The sequence below is a fragment of the Panthera onca genome, chromosome A2, assembly GCF_046562875.1.
Source record: "Panthera onca isolate mPanOnc1 chromosome A2, mPanOnc1 haplotype 2, whole genome shotgun sequence".
NCBI lineage: Eukaryota > Metazoa > Chordata > Mammalia > Carnivora > Felidae > Panthera > Panthera onca.
The window spans coordinates 61966531-61983816 of NC_138340.1; the positions used below are offsets into that span (position 1 = coordinate 61966531).

The following is a 17286-nucleotide window of genomic DNA, read 5'->3' on the forward strand; positions in this document are numbered from 1 at the left end:
TGTGTCTCCCTCTCTCTCTGTCCCTCCCCCGTTCATGCTCTGTCTCTCTCTGTCCCAAAAAAAAAAAAAAAAAAAAAAAAAAAAACGTTGAAAAAAGAAAAAAAAATCACTCCAAATCCCTCCAGATCCAGAAATGACCGGGAATAATACTGTGGAGTATTCTCCTCAAAACATTGTCGGGTGGATTTTACAAAATTGAAATCAAATGAAAGTAAAATTGCTTCGTTCACTTAAAGAGAAAGTGGGTGATGGTGAACAAATAGAATGTGGTCCATCTGTATAGCACAGCATCACATGTACATCACACGTACATGCACCATATATACATCATACCCCTACACACACACATCACATGTACATCCGGACAGCAGAGCACCGTCAGCCTTGACAGGGGAGGAAGCCGTGTGCACAGAAAAACAAGGGGTGAAGGCAATGTGGAGAGAGAGAGAGAGAGAGAGAGAGAGAGAGAGAGAGAGAGAGTGTGTGTGTGTGCACGAATGTGTGAGCATCGTCAGCCTTGACAGGAAAGGACGCTCTGACACTGGAGAATTTGACGCCAAGTGGAAGGAGCCAGACACAGAAGGACACGCGCTGGAGGGGTCCACTTCCGTGGGGTCCGGAGAGGGGTCCAGTCCACAGAGACAGAGAAGACATGGGGTTGGTGTCTAATGGGGACAGAGCCTCCGTGTGGATGGAAAAGGTCCAGGCATGGACGGTGGTGGTGGCCGCACACAGCGTGGATGTGCTCACTGCCACTGGAGCGCAAAGGTGGCGAGGCGGGGGCCCTGTGCTGCTGCTGCTGCTGCTGCTGCTGCTGATGAGACCCAGACCCCTGGGTCCTGGGGCAGCTGGGAAGTGGCTGAGGGTCCCCCCTCCCTAGCCCTGGGCTGTGGGGGCTCCCTCACTGAGGACGATGGAGGTGCAGTGGCCACAGTCCGCCGGCAGAGGGCGCCAAGCCCCCATGCACCTGCGGGCTACTGTGACCTCTCAGGCCCGGGCTTTGCGGGGGAGGGGGGGGGGAACCTTCCGGAACCGTGGGGGGTCCGCCAACCCCGGGCCCTCCCACACTGGTGCACACGCGAGACCCTCACACACCGGGACGGTTCTCGGATGGCACCGGTCACAGCCCTCCCCTTGGAGAAGAGGTCCCGTTGGGGTCAAACAAATTTTTCAAAACCTGTGTAAAAGTAAGAAAAATTACGGAGTAAATATCGTGGTACTAGCGTGTCAGTCCGGGCCGGCCTAAGCAAGAGGAGCCACCGGGACTGGCTCAGGAGTTGGGGAGAGCGCGACGTGAGCCGAGCCGGGTGGGAGCAGGACTGCACTGGGGCACCCACCCCACCAGATGAGCGCCCCGTCCCGCGTTCACAGTCACAGCCACGTGGGGTGGCTGTGAGAGGATGTGGGGCGGCTGCCTCCTCCCTGGGGTCCCGCAGATGGACAGCAGCCCCCGTAGGACCCCGCAGTGGCCCCGCCCCTCCCCTGGGGCATGGGATCGCCCCCTTCCCAGCCTGTGCCGTGTTGGGCTGCTGGGCTGCGCACAGGGGAGCACGACCACCCGGGGTCACCCTCCAGGGCTTGACTGCCTCCACAGGGCCTGTGGCCCCTGCCCCGGGGCAGGCACCTGGCCCACCCAGGGGGCTCAGGCTTGCCTGTGCCTGTCTCTTTCCCAGAGGACCTGGCTCGGGGTCCAGGGCCTGGAAAGACCCCTCCCTGAAGAGACCACATGCTCACCTTCCCTCTGGTGGCCTATGGTGGAGGGAGGGGTAAGGAGAGGGACGGGATGCTCAGGGAGTGCCTGCAGGCCTGAGGGAGGACGGTGGATCTGATGGCCTCGATTCTCTGATGGGGAAGTCACCTGTGCAGGGCCACAGGGCTGCAGGGGACCCATGGGGCCACCAGCCAGGACAGCGGCTGGAGGCTGTGCCAGCCCTCTCCATCCCCCCACCCCCACATGCTTCCTCCTCCTCCCCTCCTCCCCTCTCCTCCTCCCCCTCCCCCTCCTCCTCTTCCCCCTCCTTCTCCCTCCCCCTTCTCCTCTCCCCCCCTTCTCCTCCTCCCCCCTCTCCTCCCCCTCCACTCCCCTGTGCCCATGTGTCTCATCATGGAGGGGCTCCCTTGGCCTTCGTCCTCACCTGTAATCCAGGAAGGAGGCAGGGTGGTTCTTTTCTCCAGGTTCAGATGGAAACTGTGAGGGTCTTGTGCTTAGAGGACAATGGAGCTTGGCTGGATGTACGTCTCCCCCCCCCCCCCCCCCCCCTTGGCTCTAAAACCTGGAGCAGAGCTGCTGATCTGGACACCATGTGGGGAGGGGGCCGGGCCTGGGGGGGCGTCTAACAGAGAAGTGGACACCAGGATGTGGATGAGATTAGTTCAAGCCTCTCGAAGGAGGAGTGAGCAAGTCGTTTCCAGAGGGAGTTTTGGGAGCTCGGGGTGGGTCCCTCTAAGAGCTGATTGGATCTGTTCTCAAGGGTGTGCGGGCTGAGCCGTGGGCAACTGGGGAGGCATGAAACTCACCCAAGCGTGGCATTGTCCTCCTAGAGGGCAGGAGTAACAGGGGACTGGGGAGGGACCGGGGAGGGCTGGCTGCGCTGCAGGGATGCACCTTCTGGAGCTGAGGCAGGCAAGAACGAGAGCGGTGCTCCTGCTCAGATGCCCACTGACGGCCCTGGACGGGGCCGTGGTGCCCACGCAGGGACAGGAGAGGAGAGGCACCAGGCAGGCAGGAGTATCCAAGGTGGAGGGTGTCCCAGCAAGTGGGCGGTGGGGGGGTCAGGGTGGTCCGGCGGCTCGGCAGAAACAACTCCGAGTGTCTCTGTGCACGGGCAGGAGGAGAGAAGCGGGGTCTAGGCCTGGGGATAAGCTGGCCCGGGGGGGGGGCAGATCCTCTCTGTGGCGAGGAGACGGCCCTGGGGGAGGCGCAGCTTGTGAGCTCTGGGAGGGAACCAGCATCAGTGCTGAGCGTGATCTGTCCTCTCTGCCCTGAGGCTTGGGGGCTGCAGCTGGCCTCTGAGACCTCGGAGGGATCCCATGTCGGCTTGGCTCTAGGAGTGGGCTGTCCTGTGGGGTGGGGGCTTCTCTTCTGTCCCTGGAGGCATCCAGGCTGTGGCCCCTCTGATTGCTTGTGGACTCAACACGCGCCACCCTCAGACAGCCCCCGGGTCAGCCAGCACCCGCTGTCACCAGCACTGACCTCAAGCCACCTGTCTGGGTAAGGGGAAACCCTTACATACAGCTTACCCAGCCAGTGGGCATCCATTCCCACGGTCCGGGCTGCACTGGGAGGCCGCCCTGCTCGGGGTGCGTTGAGGTTGCCCAGACACCGACTCAGCCCGACCCCCCGTGGCTGGAACGTGGTGAGCTCTGGTCCTAGCGATGCCCACACAGCCGCGCCTTGTCCGTGCGAAGCAGCTCTAGGCAGCCCAGAGGGAGAGCCTTCAATCTCTCACGTCCCAGACTCCGGGTCTCAGGATGTCCTTCTGCCATGATCCAGGGGTCCCAGCAGGCACTGATGCCAGCCTGGGTCCGAGTAGGGTGGCGGCCGCTCCCATGACTGTTGGTCCACCCCTCTGGTCAGGAGAGGAGCAGTGAGCCAGCAGCAGGGAAACAGCTCAGCACAGGGGGGGTCAGCATGCCCCGAGGGTGCCAGGACAGGAGTCAAAGGGAGGCGGGAGGGCCTCTGGGCCTCTCCTCACCCTTTCTCACTCACACAAGCCCCCTTCCAGCAAACCCCTGCTGTGTTGGGCGCTGGAGCACTGGGGGAAGGGGGGGGGCGGGGGGGGGGAGGCGGTGGTCAGAAGCCTGGGCCCTGCCTCTCAGGGTCTGCCCCTAGTGGTGACAAGGGACATTCTTCGGAGCACAAGCTCCTGAGTTTGCAGGGTGGATGGAACATCAGAATGGGGGAGGGGAGCGCTTCCAGACAGGTGAGCAACTTCGTCTGAGTCCAAGGTGGGGCATACGGGTCCCCGGGCACGGGTACCCTCTGCCGCTGCAGCCCTGCCTGGCCCGGGCCCCAGTCCCATCACGCTGAGCCCCAGCTCCCAGTCTGGCACAGGCTTCTGGGTGCCGTTAGGCCTGTCCCTCTTCTCGTGGCCCATCCTGCTGTCGCAGCCCGCTGCCTGTGTGGGGGTCTCTGGGGTCCGGCTGATCCTCTCCTGGGGAGGAACGTGCCCTGGTGAGCCCGCAGCCCCCTGGGATGCTGTTGGGGGGCACCTGTACTGTCCTCTTGCTTTGTCTGGGTTGGTGCAGGGCATTTGAGAGGGGGGTGACAGGCACGTGGCTGAGCCCAGCCCGCAGCCCCTCTGAGTGAGCTGAAGGCCTGGGTCATGGGAGGTTCTGGGCTGTTCCGGTACCTGCCTGCCCCACTGCCTCTGGGAGCAGGCTGGCAGGAAGGCTGATCAATTTTAATTAGCTTTAAGCCTCTGTCGAAATAATTCTGGCTTCTGCCAGAAAAGGCACAGGAAGCTTCGATCCCTTACTGAGCGGCTTCCTCACACAGGAAAGTCCAATCTGCTCACAGGGCCAGGAGTGCTGTTATTGCCACCACCACCTGGACCGTGGTGTGACCCCATGAGGTGTTATAACTCCCCACCCCTAGCCCTCAGAGAGGAGGAGGCTTGTCTGGGGAGGAGGAGCCCACTGGTTCGGTACCCCTGACCTGGGATGCACCCCGGCATCCTGGCCCCGCTCTGTGAGCCCCTGCACCAGTACATGCTCCCTGGGCTGGACTGTGGGCACAGGAGGGCCCTCCTTGCAAGGTGCTCAGGAGTGACAGCGACCTGTGACAACATGACTAGGTGTCCACTGGGACCAGGATCTGTGCTAGGGGCTGAACGTGACAGAGGTGACCAAACCAGATGAGCCCCCCTCCCCCACTCCAGGCCCATGACACACTCCTTGCCGTCAGGTCCTCTGGGTTAGCCACTTTCCTGGCCCTCATTTTGTCCTTCGAGGTCTCCCAGCGGTCACAGGAGGGGGGCCAGGAACTGAGGATAGGCTTCCAGCCACCGGTGGCAGGTGTGTGTGTATGTGTGTGTGTGTAGGCACGCCCGCTGCACCTGCCCAGGTCCCCATGCCTCTCCACCCCACAGAGGCGTGCAAAGGCACAGAGAAGCCCCCAGAAAAGGATCCTGGAGGCCTGGGGCCAACAAGGACTCGGGGATCAGCCGCTGCACTCCGGTGGCCCCTTCCCGCACCAGCGCACTGAGCTCCCGCCCCTCCGCCTGCAAGCTCCTCCGGCTGGAGCCGCCCTCGCGCCCCCAGCCCTGCAGAGCCTCTCACAGGCTCTGAGCACAGCACTCCCGCCCGACACCTGCCTACACTTTTCCCCCGCCAGGCGCGCTCCCAGAGGCCGCCCCCCATCACCCCGCCTGCCCCCGCCCCCAGCCTGCCCCCGGCTTGTTAACCCACGCGCTCGTGCGGGCAGCACCCCCGGAACAGGAGGGCCAGGGATCACACCCGGGGTGCGAGGCAGTGTCTTGGGGCTGTGCGTCCGGGATAGGGGGCGAGTCCTGTTGGAGGGAGGGCGTGCTGGAGGGGGGTAGCGCGCGTCCTGGGCGAGCGCGCGTTCTGGAAGGAGTGTCCCCAGGGGGTGGGCGCGTCCCCGAGGGGGAGGGCGCAGCTAGGGGCGGGCTTTCGGCGGCCCCACCCTCGACCGCGTCCCCGGGCGCCCCCCACGCACCCAGCCGGGACCGAGCCGACCGCGCGCCACAGCCATCGGCCATGGAGACGCGAGAGCGGTGGCGCCCGCGGTTTCTGCTGCCGCTGCTTCTGCAGCTGCTGTGCGGTAAGGGGACGCGGGGTCCGGCTCCGGGACGCCCCGACCCCCTCCGGGGCCACGGGGACCCGCGGGCTTCGACTTCCAGCACCCGCGCCTGGCCGCGCCTTTGCCCTGCACGGATCCCGGCCTGCCCGGCGCGCCCGGCTCCGGAGGGGCGAGGGGAGACTCCGGCGCCGTCCCCAGCCTCCGCGGGAGGGTCCTGTCCGCTCTCCCCGGAGGAGCCGAAGGCGACCGACCGGCGCTGGGAAGGGAGGCGCGGGGGGTCCTGCAGGATCTGCCCGGTCGGCTCCTCGCAGCTGCGATGTCCCCGGAATCGCCGCCAGAGGGCTGGGGACGGCCTGCCGTCGCGACACCGAGCGAGCAGAGGCGGTCGGCTGCCGCTTCCCTGTTGGGTAGTGAGCTCCCCGTCCTGGGGCTTTCGCGTGCACACCACTCTCAGGGCGTGGGTGAGAGGAATCCAGACCCCGTAGGGCTCGTCCCTTCCCCGGAGGACAGCCCTTCAGTGTGTGCGCGGGACAGGGAAGGGGGCGGCTCTCTGAGGCTTCCCTCAGATCCCTTCTCCAGCAAGAAAATGGGGCTCCAGGGAGGATACATTGTTTACGAATCAGGAATGGATTGAATGAAAAGCTGGCTTAGGAAAATTTTACTAGAGAGATGATCCAAGATCAAGTAAGAGGGTGTGTGTGCTTTTGGGGAGGGCTTGCTTGCAGAAGTTTGCCGGGCAGGCTGCTGAGGTGAGGTGGGCAGCCTGACCCCGGGGCCAGGGGCCCAGGGCCCCTCTGAGGGGCCACTGTCCCCTGGGTCCTTTGGGGCATCAGCTTTGCCCTCTCTGGCGCATCGCCCTGGCTGTGAGACGCCAAGTTGAGCCTGTGTGGAGTCGTCGTCGGCTTTGCTGGTTTGGAACTGGCTGCAGCTGTGAGAAAGGACCGGTGAGCCCCTCGGCTTCCCAGTCTCTGGGCTGCCCCCCCCCCCCCCCCAAGATGTCTGGGTGGAGGGACTGTGGCTTCGCCTCACCTCGCAGGGTGAGAGCCTGGGGTCAGGTGGATTTCTGGCCGAAGGCAAGAGCCTGGTGTGTGGCGGCTTCGGGACATCGGGAGCACGCTGACTTGGGGTTGCAGGAAGCCTAAAAGCGAGCCCCCTGGACTGGAGCTTTGGCTCCTCCAGGAAAGGGAACCCTTGCTTCATTCCCAGGACCTGCTTTCAGCATGGGATCACGAAGGACCAGACCCAGACCCTACACACATCCGTGTTACCAACACGGGGCTCGTGTCTGGAGGGCCACCGGGCCTGCCCGGGGTGGGTCCAGGGCCTCCCTCCCCCGCCAGGGTGGGGCCAGGCCAGCCTCCCTGCAGACCCAGCCCAGCACTGGTCCCGCCAGAGCCAGGGTCTTGGGAAGTGGCTGCTGGGCTGGTGAGAGGTCCGCTCATGGTCACATGACGTGTGTCAGAGGTGGGGCTGAGCTCCGGATGGTGCTGCATCGGGAAGGAGGGTCCCAGGGCTGCGACATCTCCATGGAGTAGGAGCCTGGCCATTCAGGGAGCAGGTCCAGCTGGGGGGCCGGTTCTTGCCGGCGGAGGCCCATCCGGCACTGGCCATGAAGGGCCGGGCGAGGAAGGTGAATTTGGGTTTCTTGGGCAAATTCCAGAACTCCATTCAGACACGGCAGCTACTGTGGTGGTGGTGACGCCCAGCTGGGCCCACTTGGCTGGGGCTCGCCCCTGCGCCCAGTCCCCGATTGAGCTCTTTGGTCCGAGTGCGAATCCCAGGGCCTCTCTGCAGCTGCTTAACCTCAAGATCGTAAGGCACTTACCGCCTCAGTTTTCCCCGGTGCAGTGTGGATACAGAAAGAAGAACCTGGGAAGGACTATTGTGACCTTCAGTTGGAGTCTGTCGGTTTAGTCCCCATACCCCGTGCTTGCGTAGGGGGGCTTGGGCGTAGACTGGGGAAAGCACTCGGCAGTGCCTGGCTCACGCGCCGTGGGAAGCGGAGATGGGCAGCGGCCGTGGCTCCAGGGGCTCACGGCACCCCCAGACGGTGTGAACATAGCACCGAATATTTGCCGGTGGTAAGAGTCATGGTGTCCTCATGCCCCGTCCTCTCCTGTCACTCTGACTTGTAAGGACTCAGCTGGGCCCAGGTACCCCAGTGACACAGTGACCGTGCAGACATGGTGACCGAGAGGTGCCTTGCAGGTCTCCTGAGTCCACTCCTCGTTTTGTAGATATGAAACCGAGGCTTGGGATGAGGAGGGCCCTGCCCAGACTGCAGGGGCAGGGGCAGAACCTTCCAGAAGCTATGGGCACCTAGGGAGCACGGAGGGCTCCCATATTTCATTTCCAAGTGGCGTAAAAGGCCTTCCTCCGGGAAACGCATCCTTTAGGCTGCTTCTCGTCTCCTGGAGCCCGGGAGACCCTGAGACAGAAGGAGCACAGACCTGTCTTTTCTTTGTTTCCCCGATGGACCATTGGAAACAGTTTTGTGTTTCATTCGCATTCCCAAGCCCGCCACTGATGCAGCCGGCGACTCCCTGGAAGGAGGCTGCGCCTCTACCTTCTGTTATAACCCTGGCTGGGCTGTTGGGTTTCTCCGGGAGCCCAGGTTGTGCACCAGAAATGATGCCAGAGCGCCCCCTCCCTCACCCAGGACACTTCTGGCTGGTCCGGCAGGTGTCCCGTGGTGCCCGCCTCGCACAGGCCCAGGGGTGGTGCTGTCCTGGCATCTGCACAGCGCGCCTGCGGTCCTTAACCGCACGTTTCTGACCAGCCCTGCCCAAGCTCCTGCTGCTGTGGGGTATGGAGACTCTGGTCCAGGAAGGAGTAGGAGGAGGGAGGGAAGAAAGGGGGCCCAAGGGCAGGGGGAAGAGGAGAACAAGAGGGAGGAAGCGCTGAGCTGGGTCTTAGTGGTTTGATAGCAGGTGGTTAGGGCATGCTGGGGGGTCCAGGGGCTCCAGGCTTAGGGGCTCTAGGTCCAGGTCTTGGGGACAAGGGGGTCCAGAGGAGCAGGTCCCGGTGTCGGGGTCCAGTCCAGGCAAGCTCTTGCTGGGAGGTGTGGCAGTGGCCGGCAGGAGGTGACAGCATGGACCCGTGTGGGAGACTCGGATGGGATGCTGAGATGATCCCATGAGGGAATAGGCCAGGCCCAGGGATGGCTCCAAGCGCCGGGTGTGGGGAATGCTGGTGGGCTTCCAGCACCCACGGTGGGACGCCCACTGGGGAGCTGCAGAGAAAGGTGCCTTTGGAATAGGGTGGCAATGGGAGACAGGAACACAGGCTGGCTTCATCATTGTCCCTGCCGCATGGCCCCTGGGGGCCTGCACTCCCCAGAGTCACTAACACCTGGCCCACGTGGCCCTGGACCCGGGGCTGCCTTCCTGCCAGAAGGCTGGGCGAGTGCAGCTGGGCAGGGTGGGGGGAGGCCCGCCCTGCACACCCTGGCTCATGTTGACTGCACTTGGCTGTGGGAAAGTCACTTTTCCTGTGGCCTTTTTTTTTTTTTTACATAGAGATATTTAGCATATTGTTTTTTTATGTTTATTTATTTTTGAGAGAGAGAGAGAGAGAGAGAGAGAGAGAGAGAGGCAAAGAATCTAAAGCAGGCTCCAGGCTCTGAGCTGTCAGCACAGAGCCTGTCATGGGGCTCGAACTCACGAACCATGAGATCATGACCTGAGTCGAAGCCAGATGATTAACTGACTGGGCCCACCCAGGTGCCCCTCCTTTGGGTCTTTAAACTGGGGGGATGGGGGCAGGAGGCATGATGCTGTTCCTCAGGCAAACCAAGGATGGGGTTGGCATGAAGGTGTCAAGTCCAGGCTGGTGTGATACGCCCCTGGGGGCAGCTCTGCAGGTAGGTGGCTTGGGCTGGACTCCCCATCGTGTTACTGGGCAGGTGGGTGCCCTTCCCCGTGTGGTGACCCTGTCTTTAAGTGCCTCTGAGAGGGGGACCTGACAGGACAGGGCACTCTGTGGAGATGGCGAGGCTCCTCTTGAAGGCACGTAAGCCTGGGTCTTGGCTGCTGCTTGCCTGGGACCCTGTGATGCAAAGTCTCTGAGGTTGGGTTCAGGGGGAGAGCACTGGGGTTGAAAACTTGGGGTGTCTAGGCGGCTCAGTTGGTTAAGTGATTTCTGCTCAGGTCATGATCTCACAGTTTGTGAGATCGAGCCCTGCATCAGGCTCTGTGCTGACAGCGTGGAGCCTGCCTGGGATTCTCCCTCTCTCCCTCTGCCCCTCCTTCACTTGCACCTGTGTGTTCTCTCTCTTTCTCTCTCTCAAAATAAATAAACATTAAAATAAAGAGAAAACTGCCCTGGGAGGCCTGCACTCCAGTCTGGCTTGGGAGCCACCTTTCCAACCACACTGCCTCTCTTTCACCCCTAATAACCACGGACGCCCACCCCCTAAGCACAGTGCCTTCTGACTTCATGGCCTCCTATCTATACTAGGCACTTTCCCACTGTTCTTACTGATTTTTTGGTCTATTCATTTGTTCTGTAAATTATTGAGAGAGGAGTTTCAAATTCCCAGCTATAATTGTGGATTTCTCATTTTTCCCCTTGCAGTTGTGTCCATTTTTGCCTCCTGTGTTTTGATGCTGTTATTAGGTGCATACATGTTTAGCATTGCTGTGTCTTTTTGGTGAATCGAACCATTTATCATTATGAAAGGCCCTCCTTATCTCTGGTGATATTCTTTGCTCTGAAAGACACTTTGTTCAATACTCATATAACCACCCCACCTTTCTTTGGATTAGTAGCAGCATATGTCTTCTCCCATCCTTTTCCTTTGAATGTATTTGAGTCTTTTTATTTAAAGTAGGATGCTTGTGAACAGCTATGGTCGGGGCTTGTTTATTGATCTCATTTAACAATCTTTGTTTCTTCATTGGAGTGGCTAGACCATCGACTCTAAATCTGACTATTGATGTGGTTTGGTTTAAATCTATCATTTTTACCATCAGTGCTTTTTCTCTTCTCTTTTCATCTGTCTCCTTTTGGACTTAATTTTTAAGAAAAACTTCTCATTGCCTTGGCCTCTTCACTCTTACCTTCCTTTGTCCCCCCAGAACTGCCCTTGTGGTCACGGGCCCACCCTCTGTATGACACACAGCCCCTCCTGAGCCAGCAAGGGCTTCTGGGTCTGTGTGGTGGGAACATCAGGAGGACTGTGGCCTCCCATGGGGACTACCTGGCCTGCAGGGCAGAATCAGAGTGGTTCTGAACCTGCCTTTCCTGGTAACAGACATTTCTTCTGCACTTCCTGCGCTTAGAGGGAGCAGTACTCGGTAGAACACGTGACCATAACTTTGCGCTGCTGCCCTCAGGACCTGATCATTCATTCATTCATTCGTTCTCTCGAAAAGTCTTTTCGGAATACCAATGAGGCGCTGGTGGTTAGGGGAGTGAGGGAGCAGCCGGCAATTATCAAACACCTACAGTAATGACATGGTGAAGACGGGAGCCTCTGTGGGCACATGACTAACGCCTGTCAGCACAGCCCCCTTGTGCAGCACAGCCTGTTTCCCTCACTTTACAGATGGGGAAACTGAGGTGAGCTGGTGACCAGTGATGCTGGGTGTGAGCGTGGGTCTGCCCGGTTCTGGGTGACAGAAACAGGCCTTTCTCCTGTTTCCTTCCCCGTGGTTTCTCCTGCAACACAGTACCCTGTGCCAGGATACACACGACAGGGCCGTCCAAGCACACACATACACAAACACGTATGTACACATACACTCACAGATACCCGGACACAGGTGGCAGGGCTGTGTGCACACATACACGTGCACACGTATGCACACACCCCAGAACACACGCTGCAGGGGTCATGGGATGGAAGTTTATGAGGGGGGCCTGACACTTGGAAGGGTACCTGGGGAGGGAGGGTGGCCGGTCCTGAAGGAGACAGGTGGGCGCTGTAGGTGGGGAGATGAGCTGGGGGAAGGTAGAGGTGGAGGGATCGGATATGGGGGCAGAGGTGGGGGGGAGGGGTATGCTGGGAATCCTGGGGGAGCCTGGGGGGGGGGGCGGCCAAAGATCTGGCCTCAGCTTTTGGAACATGAGTCCCTGTGTCACGTTGGCCCTGGGCCTCCTGCAATCCAGGGCACTGGTTCACATGTGCAGGGCCCCTGCCGATGCCCTCACGGTCTTGGATGGTCAGCAGACCCTGCGGATCTTTCTGGGGACATGCTCTGGGCACTCTCGACCCTCGAGCTGCAGTGGGGCCTCTCTGCCATCTCTGATTGGTGGGACCCACTCCCCACCCCCATCACACCCCTGTCTGTTCTCGGCCTCCTGGACCCCCAGGAGGTGCATCCCCTGCTCTCCCTTGACTTGTCTCCCCACCCTGTGGGAGGTCACAGCCATGGGAGGTCCTGTCTTGGTGACACCCATGGGGGGCCCTTTTTGCACTGGCTTCTACCTCCTTGGGCCACACGGGAGGCCAGGTGAGGGAGGAAGACCCAGCTGCCTGCAGGGCGGGGTATGGGGGGGATGTCACAGGAGGGCCCCAGGGTCACCTTGCAAACCATTCCTAGCAGTGGAAGAACCACACTGTCCCCTCTCTAGGTGGGTGTCCCCGAGTGGGGGGCTGCAACGAGACGCGTATGCTGGAGAAGCTACCCCAGTGCGGGCAGGCTTTCGCCGACATGATGCACACAGTGGACGTCTGGAAGTGGTGCCACCTGTCCGAATTCATTGTGTGAGTGTCCCGGTGCCGCCCCTGCTGCCTCCTGGCCCTCCTGGCTGCAGCCCTGCACGTGCCACCCTTCTGTACCCACCCCTGCCCTCCTCTGCCCTCCCGGCCTCGGCCCTGCCCCTGTCACCCTCCCCTGCCCTCCTGGCGGTGGTCTTGACCCTGCCGCCCTCCCCTGTCCACCCCTGCCCGTTCCTAACAGGTGCAGAAACTTCATTCTGTTTGGTTCGGGAACAGTTCCCTCACACCGACTGTGCCGGTCCGTGCAGGGGGTGTGGGTGTGGACCTTGCTGCCAGAGCATGGAAGCCCCTAGAACAGCCGTTGGGGATGGAGAGCGGGGGGATGGTTTGGAGGAATACGGGCTGATGCAGCTAGCAGACCCAGGGCTCCTGGGGAGGGCGGGGGCCCCCGGCAGGCATGGGGCAGAGACAGCACGAGACCGTGGTGGCCGCCAGCAGAGCGGGAAGCTGAAGTGGGAGGGTGCAGGCAGGGTGGCCGGCCCATCGCTGACCGTCTGCTAGGAGGTAAAAGCCAGCGTGTCTTGATGTTTGATGCAAAGCACGATCCCAGGCTCCTTCTTGTCCTGGGAGCCCTGAGGAAGCTTCTGGAGAAGGAAGCTTGGACATCAGGCTTGGAGTGGACACATGAGAAGGGTCAGGGAGGGTGAGATGTCACTGCTAAGGCCTCGACGAGGAGGTCAAGGAAACGTCCAGCCCCGGGGCCAGAGGACAGGGCCAGGGGCCATCTGGAGTCGGAGAGCCAGCGGGAGCCGACTTCCCATACCTGCCAAGCCCGGCCCCACGCCAAAAGGGGGGCTGACCTCCAGAGCCCTGAGTGGGCAGCACGGCACCTGAGGGCCGTCTGGGGAGCCTCTGGGGGTCCAGAGCCCCTCACCGAGGCTTGTCCTCTGGGCTGCTGGGACTGAGCCGGGAACCTGGGGAGAGTGGCTGGTGCCCTGCTGGACCCAGGAGGTGACCCCTTGGGTGAGCCTTCTTTTCTGACACGTAGGGGAGCGGGGGTCTCCTCGGAGGGCCCAGTGGAGCCCGGGAAGTTTCCAGGCAACCCTTTCCGGGGCCCGAGCGCCCACCTGCCGTGGCCCCTCCTGGTTGGGAACCTCCCGTGGGACAAGAACCCGAGACCCTAGTACAGCAAGAGGGGTACCCCAAGGCCATACCAGTGCCTCAAAGACAGAGTGACAAGCAAGAGAGGAAGTGCTCCAGACACAGAAAGAGCCACTGGGAGTGAAGCAGGGTGCCGAAGCTGAATGTGGGAGGAAGTCTCCCAGGAAGCAGGGGGCAGTCAGGGGCCAGCCACCAGGCCTGGTACCCTGGGGGCAGGAGTTCTAGAAAGAGAGCAAGGAGACACAGAAGGAACTCAGGGACACTGCCAGGTGGGGATGTGGGTCTACAGACCCCAAGGGCTCTCTGGGCACCAAGGGCGTGGACCAAGGAGCGGGCCACGAAGGGGTAGGGCCACGTGTGCAGACAGACAAGAGCGGGCTGGACACATGGGTGAGGAATCAGGCCCCATGCAGCCCTGGAAACCAGGAGATGGCGGGCCGGGGCTTCGGAATTCTAGAATACACTTCCCAGCCAATCTGTCCTCACGAAGACACCGTCAGACAGGCAGAGCTCCTACCTCGTGTTTCCTGGGCACCTTTGCTTAGGCACAAGGGTGGCTGTGCCCCCTCCCCCCACAGATGAGTGCAGAGTGGGAGAGAGAGGGGGAGCCACCGAGGGGCCAGGGGGTCCCAGGGGCAGCGAGCATGAGGGGTGGAGGGCGGCCTGCACCAGGGCCTTCCATGTCTGAGGTCACTGCTCTGTCCCTGCCCTGCAACCAGCTCGTGGAGGATGGAGACTCCCGCCACCGCGTCCCCGTCCACCCCGTCAAGGGGTGGCCGCTATCGAGGTTTCCAGATGCCCTTCTCTGCTGCCTCTGAGCAAAAGCATAGGCAGCAAGGAGCCAAGCAGGGAACGCGTCTGCCTGGTGGGGGAGGGCATCTGTGGGGGGCTTCTGGGCTGTGTGCACCCCTCTGCCGTCTGGGCTACAGCTGCACCCCGGGAGGGGGAGGGAGGGCTCTGGGAGCTGCAGCAGGGGGGGACCGGGGAGGCCCTGGGTGACGAGGGGACACGAGGACGAAAGATATGGAGCAAACCCCTCCTTCCTTGTGAACAACCCCCCCAGTTCTGTGTCCAGCCTGAGCCGGGGCTGGTGAGTTAACAGGGCTTGGGGCTGTGGGGATGGCAGGAGGCCCGGAGCCGTGTTGTCTGCAGCCCTCGTCGTGTACCCAGCCGACTGGCAGTGTTGAGAGGCAGCAGGCGGGGCATTTTGCACGTGGCCCTTGTGAGTCGATCCACAGAGATGGGTCCTGTGCTCAGTTCTGCGTGCACCTGCACGTGTGGCCCCTCGGCTACCCTACTGGGTACGTCCTAGGAGCCCCACTTATAGAGGAGAAACTGAGGCTCAGGGACATAAGAAATGTGGCTGGAGGAAGCCTGTCTGGTGCACTGTTCCCAGCTGCCCTCTGGGGGTGTGGGGTCGGGCTCCACTGCCTGTGTCCCTACCTCGTCTCAGCAACCCCCCCCTCCCCTTTCCCCTGGAGCCTGGGGAGGGTGGTGGTGGCCTTCTGGGAGGCAAGGGAGTCAGAACACAGGGCTCCTGGCAGACCCAGGGACGGGGGCTGCTCCAGGCAAAGGCCTTGGCCGGGTGTCAGGTCAGATGCCTCCCGGGCGGCAGGTCGCTGAACCTGGACATGCAGGGGATGGTCTGGGGGTCCTGGGCTTCCCGCGGACCTGTCCTGGGCACATCCCAGGCTCTGGACGTGATTTAGGCCGTCCCCTTCGCTTCCGGCTCTCTTTAGGCTGCGTGGGCTCTTCCTCGTAGGCCTTACCTGGTGCTGGCAGGAGGGGCGGGCGCCGGGAGGGCCTGGCCAAGTGGGTCTGCTGCCCCCATCTCCTGTTCCCGTTGGGCAGATGGCGTCTGTGTAGGAAACTCCTTGTGGGAAGCAGTTCCTTCCTGTTGGTGGCTCAGGCCAGGCCACGTTCCTCAGGACAGTGCGGGGAAGCAGGGGATGGGGCGCAGAGCCTCAGGCCGGCCTCACCCCAGCCTGCGCTCGCCCTCCAGCTCCCGCCCTGTGTGTGGGGCTCAGCCAGGGGGCAGCACGGGCAGTGGACAGAGCGGGTGCACCCCAGCAGGTGTCCATCTGGCCTTCTCTCCAGAGCGTCTTGGATGGTGGGTGGCAGTCGAGGCCTCACCTCCAGAGGCCACTCGTGTCCAGGGCCAGGCGGGTCCTGGTGGCTGCACCCTGTCGGCTGTTAGGACCGTCCAGAGCCCACCTGCTGCTGGACAGATGAGGCTTTCCCTGGGTGGTTTGCTGATGAGGGACAGGGAGGCCTGTGGGGGGAGGCGGCTCCAGCCTGTCCTGTCCGAGGGGGCTGTCTCCTCCTGACCTGGCAAATGAGGCGGCTGGCGCTTGGCCTCAGAGAGATCCTCCCCTGGGGCCCAGAGAGTGTCCAGATGATGAGGGCCCTGCCAGTCGTGCAGCGTCTGCCTTGGAGAAGGGGCAGGCCTGTGTCCTCTGGGCAGACCTGGGAAGGCTCTGGGGGCTCTCGGCCTCATGGGGAGCAGGTCACCACCTGAGGTGTGGGCGGGACTCAGCCTCGGGGCTTCCTTGCTCTGGCTGCTCTTCGTTGAGATGCCAAGTTCGGGGTTGGGCTGGAGGATGCTGGGGTTTGTGCAGAGGTCATCGTCACTGGCGTGGGGGCATCCTGCCAGGCCAAGTAGAGCACAGCTGTACACCTGGGGGAGGTGGTGAGGCTCGGGGAGAGCGGGGCTGAGCCCCGGGGCAGAAAGGTTTGCGGCAGAGCAGGGTCCCCTCACCCTTGCCTCTGGGCAAGAAGGTAAAGAATGGGCGCCTGGGTCCCAGCAGGTCCGACAGGGCCCGGAGGGCGCTCCTGTCTCTGCTGTCCAGACACACCTCCTCCCCCTGGCCCCCTAGGACTGTGCCCCCTTCCCCTGCCCTCCTCCCCCTGGCCCCCTGGGACGCGCCCCCTTCCCCTGCCCTCCTCCCCCTGGCCCCCTGGGACCGTGCCCCCTTCCCCTGCCCTCCAGGGTTAAGGCCGGCAGGAGGGGGCGCAGGGAGCCGGGTGGTCACCGCTCTGCCTCCGCAGGTACTACCAGAGCTTTACCAACTGCACCGAGGTGGAGACCAACGTGGTGGGCTGCTACTGGCCCAACCCCCTGGCGCAAGGCTTCATCACTGGCATCCACAGGCAGTTCTTCTCCAACTGCACGGTGGACAAGGCACACTGGGAGGACCCTCCAGACGAGGTCCTCATCCCGCTCATCGTCGTGCCTGTCCTGCTGACCGTGGCCATGGCCGGCCTGGTGGTGTGGCGCAGCAAACGCGCTGGCCAGCTGCTGTGAAGGCGTCCTGAGGGGGGGGGAGGCCGGGCGGGGGGGCCGGAGAGCCGGCGGAGGCTGCGGCGGCCCCCCGCACCCCCATCCCGTCTGGCTACCTGAGAGCCTCGTGTGGCTCACCCGGGCTTGTCCTCTCCTGGGCCTGGGAAGAAGGCGCACCGAGGCCGGAGCTGTGCAGGGAACGATTGGCTGCTGCTGCGCCCTCCGCCCGCGCTGGGCTGGGGCCTCCAGGGTTTCCGGGCCCTCCTGACCCCTGCCCAGGCACCCTGCCCTGATCTCAGCCCCAGCCTGGCTCGGACCCCACCTCCCAACCTGAGCTCAACCCCTGCGCTGACCCACCCCCTGTCCTGACCCCACCCCCTGCCCTGACCCCCACCCTCTGCTCTGACTCCACCTTTT

The 17286-nt window shown here is 62.4% G+C and overlaps 1 protein-coding gene across 1 annotated transcript; it reads left to right on the plus strand.

Annotated features, from left to right (window-relative positions):
- Positions 1-5565: 5565 nt before the first annotated feature.
- RAMP3 (receptor activity modifying protein 3) lies at positions 5566-17281 on the plus strand. Its single transcript, XM_060632060.3, has 3 exons — positions 5566-5785; positions 12341-12473; positions 16638-17281. Exons 1-3 carry the CDS (start codon positions 5722-5724, stop codon positions 16891-16893), a joined length of 453 nt encoding a protein of 150 aa, XP_060488043.1. The 5' UTR covers positions 5566-5721; the 3' UTR covers positions 16894-17281.
- The last annotated feature ends 5 nt before the right edge of the window (positions 17282-17286 follow it).

Coding starts and splice junctions, on each gene's coding strand:
- RAMP3 (XM_060632060.3), top strand. CDS start 5,722: ATGGAGACGCGAGAGCGGTGGCGCCCGCGGTTTCTGCTGCCGCTGCTT. Junction 5,786..12,340: donor GCTTCTGCAGCTGCTGTGCG/GTAAGGGGACGC, acceptor TCCCCTCTCTAG/GTGGGTGTCCCCGAGTGGGG. Junction 12,474..16,637: donor CACCTGTCCGAATTCATTGT/GTGAGTGTCCCG, acceptor CTGCCTCCGCAG/GTACTACCAGAGCTTTACCA.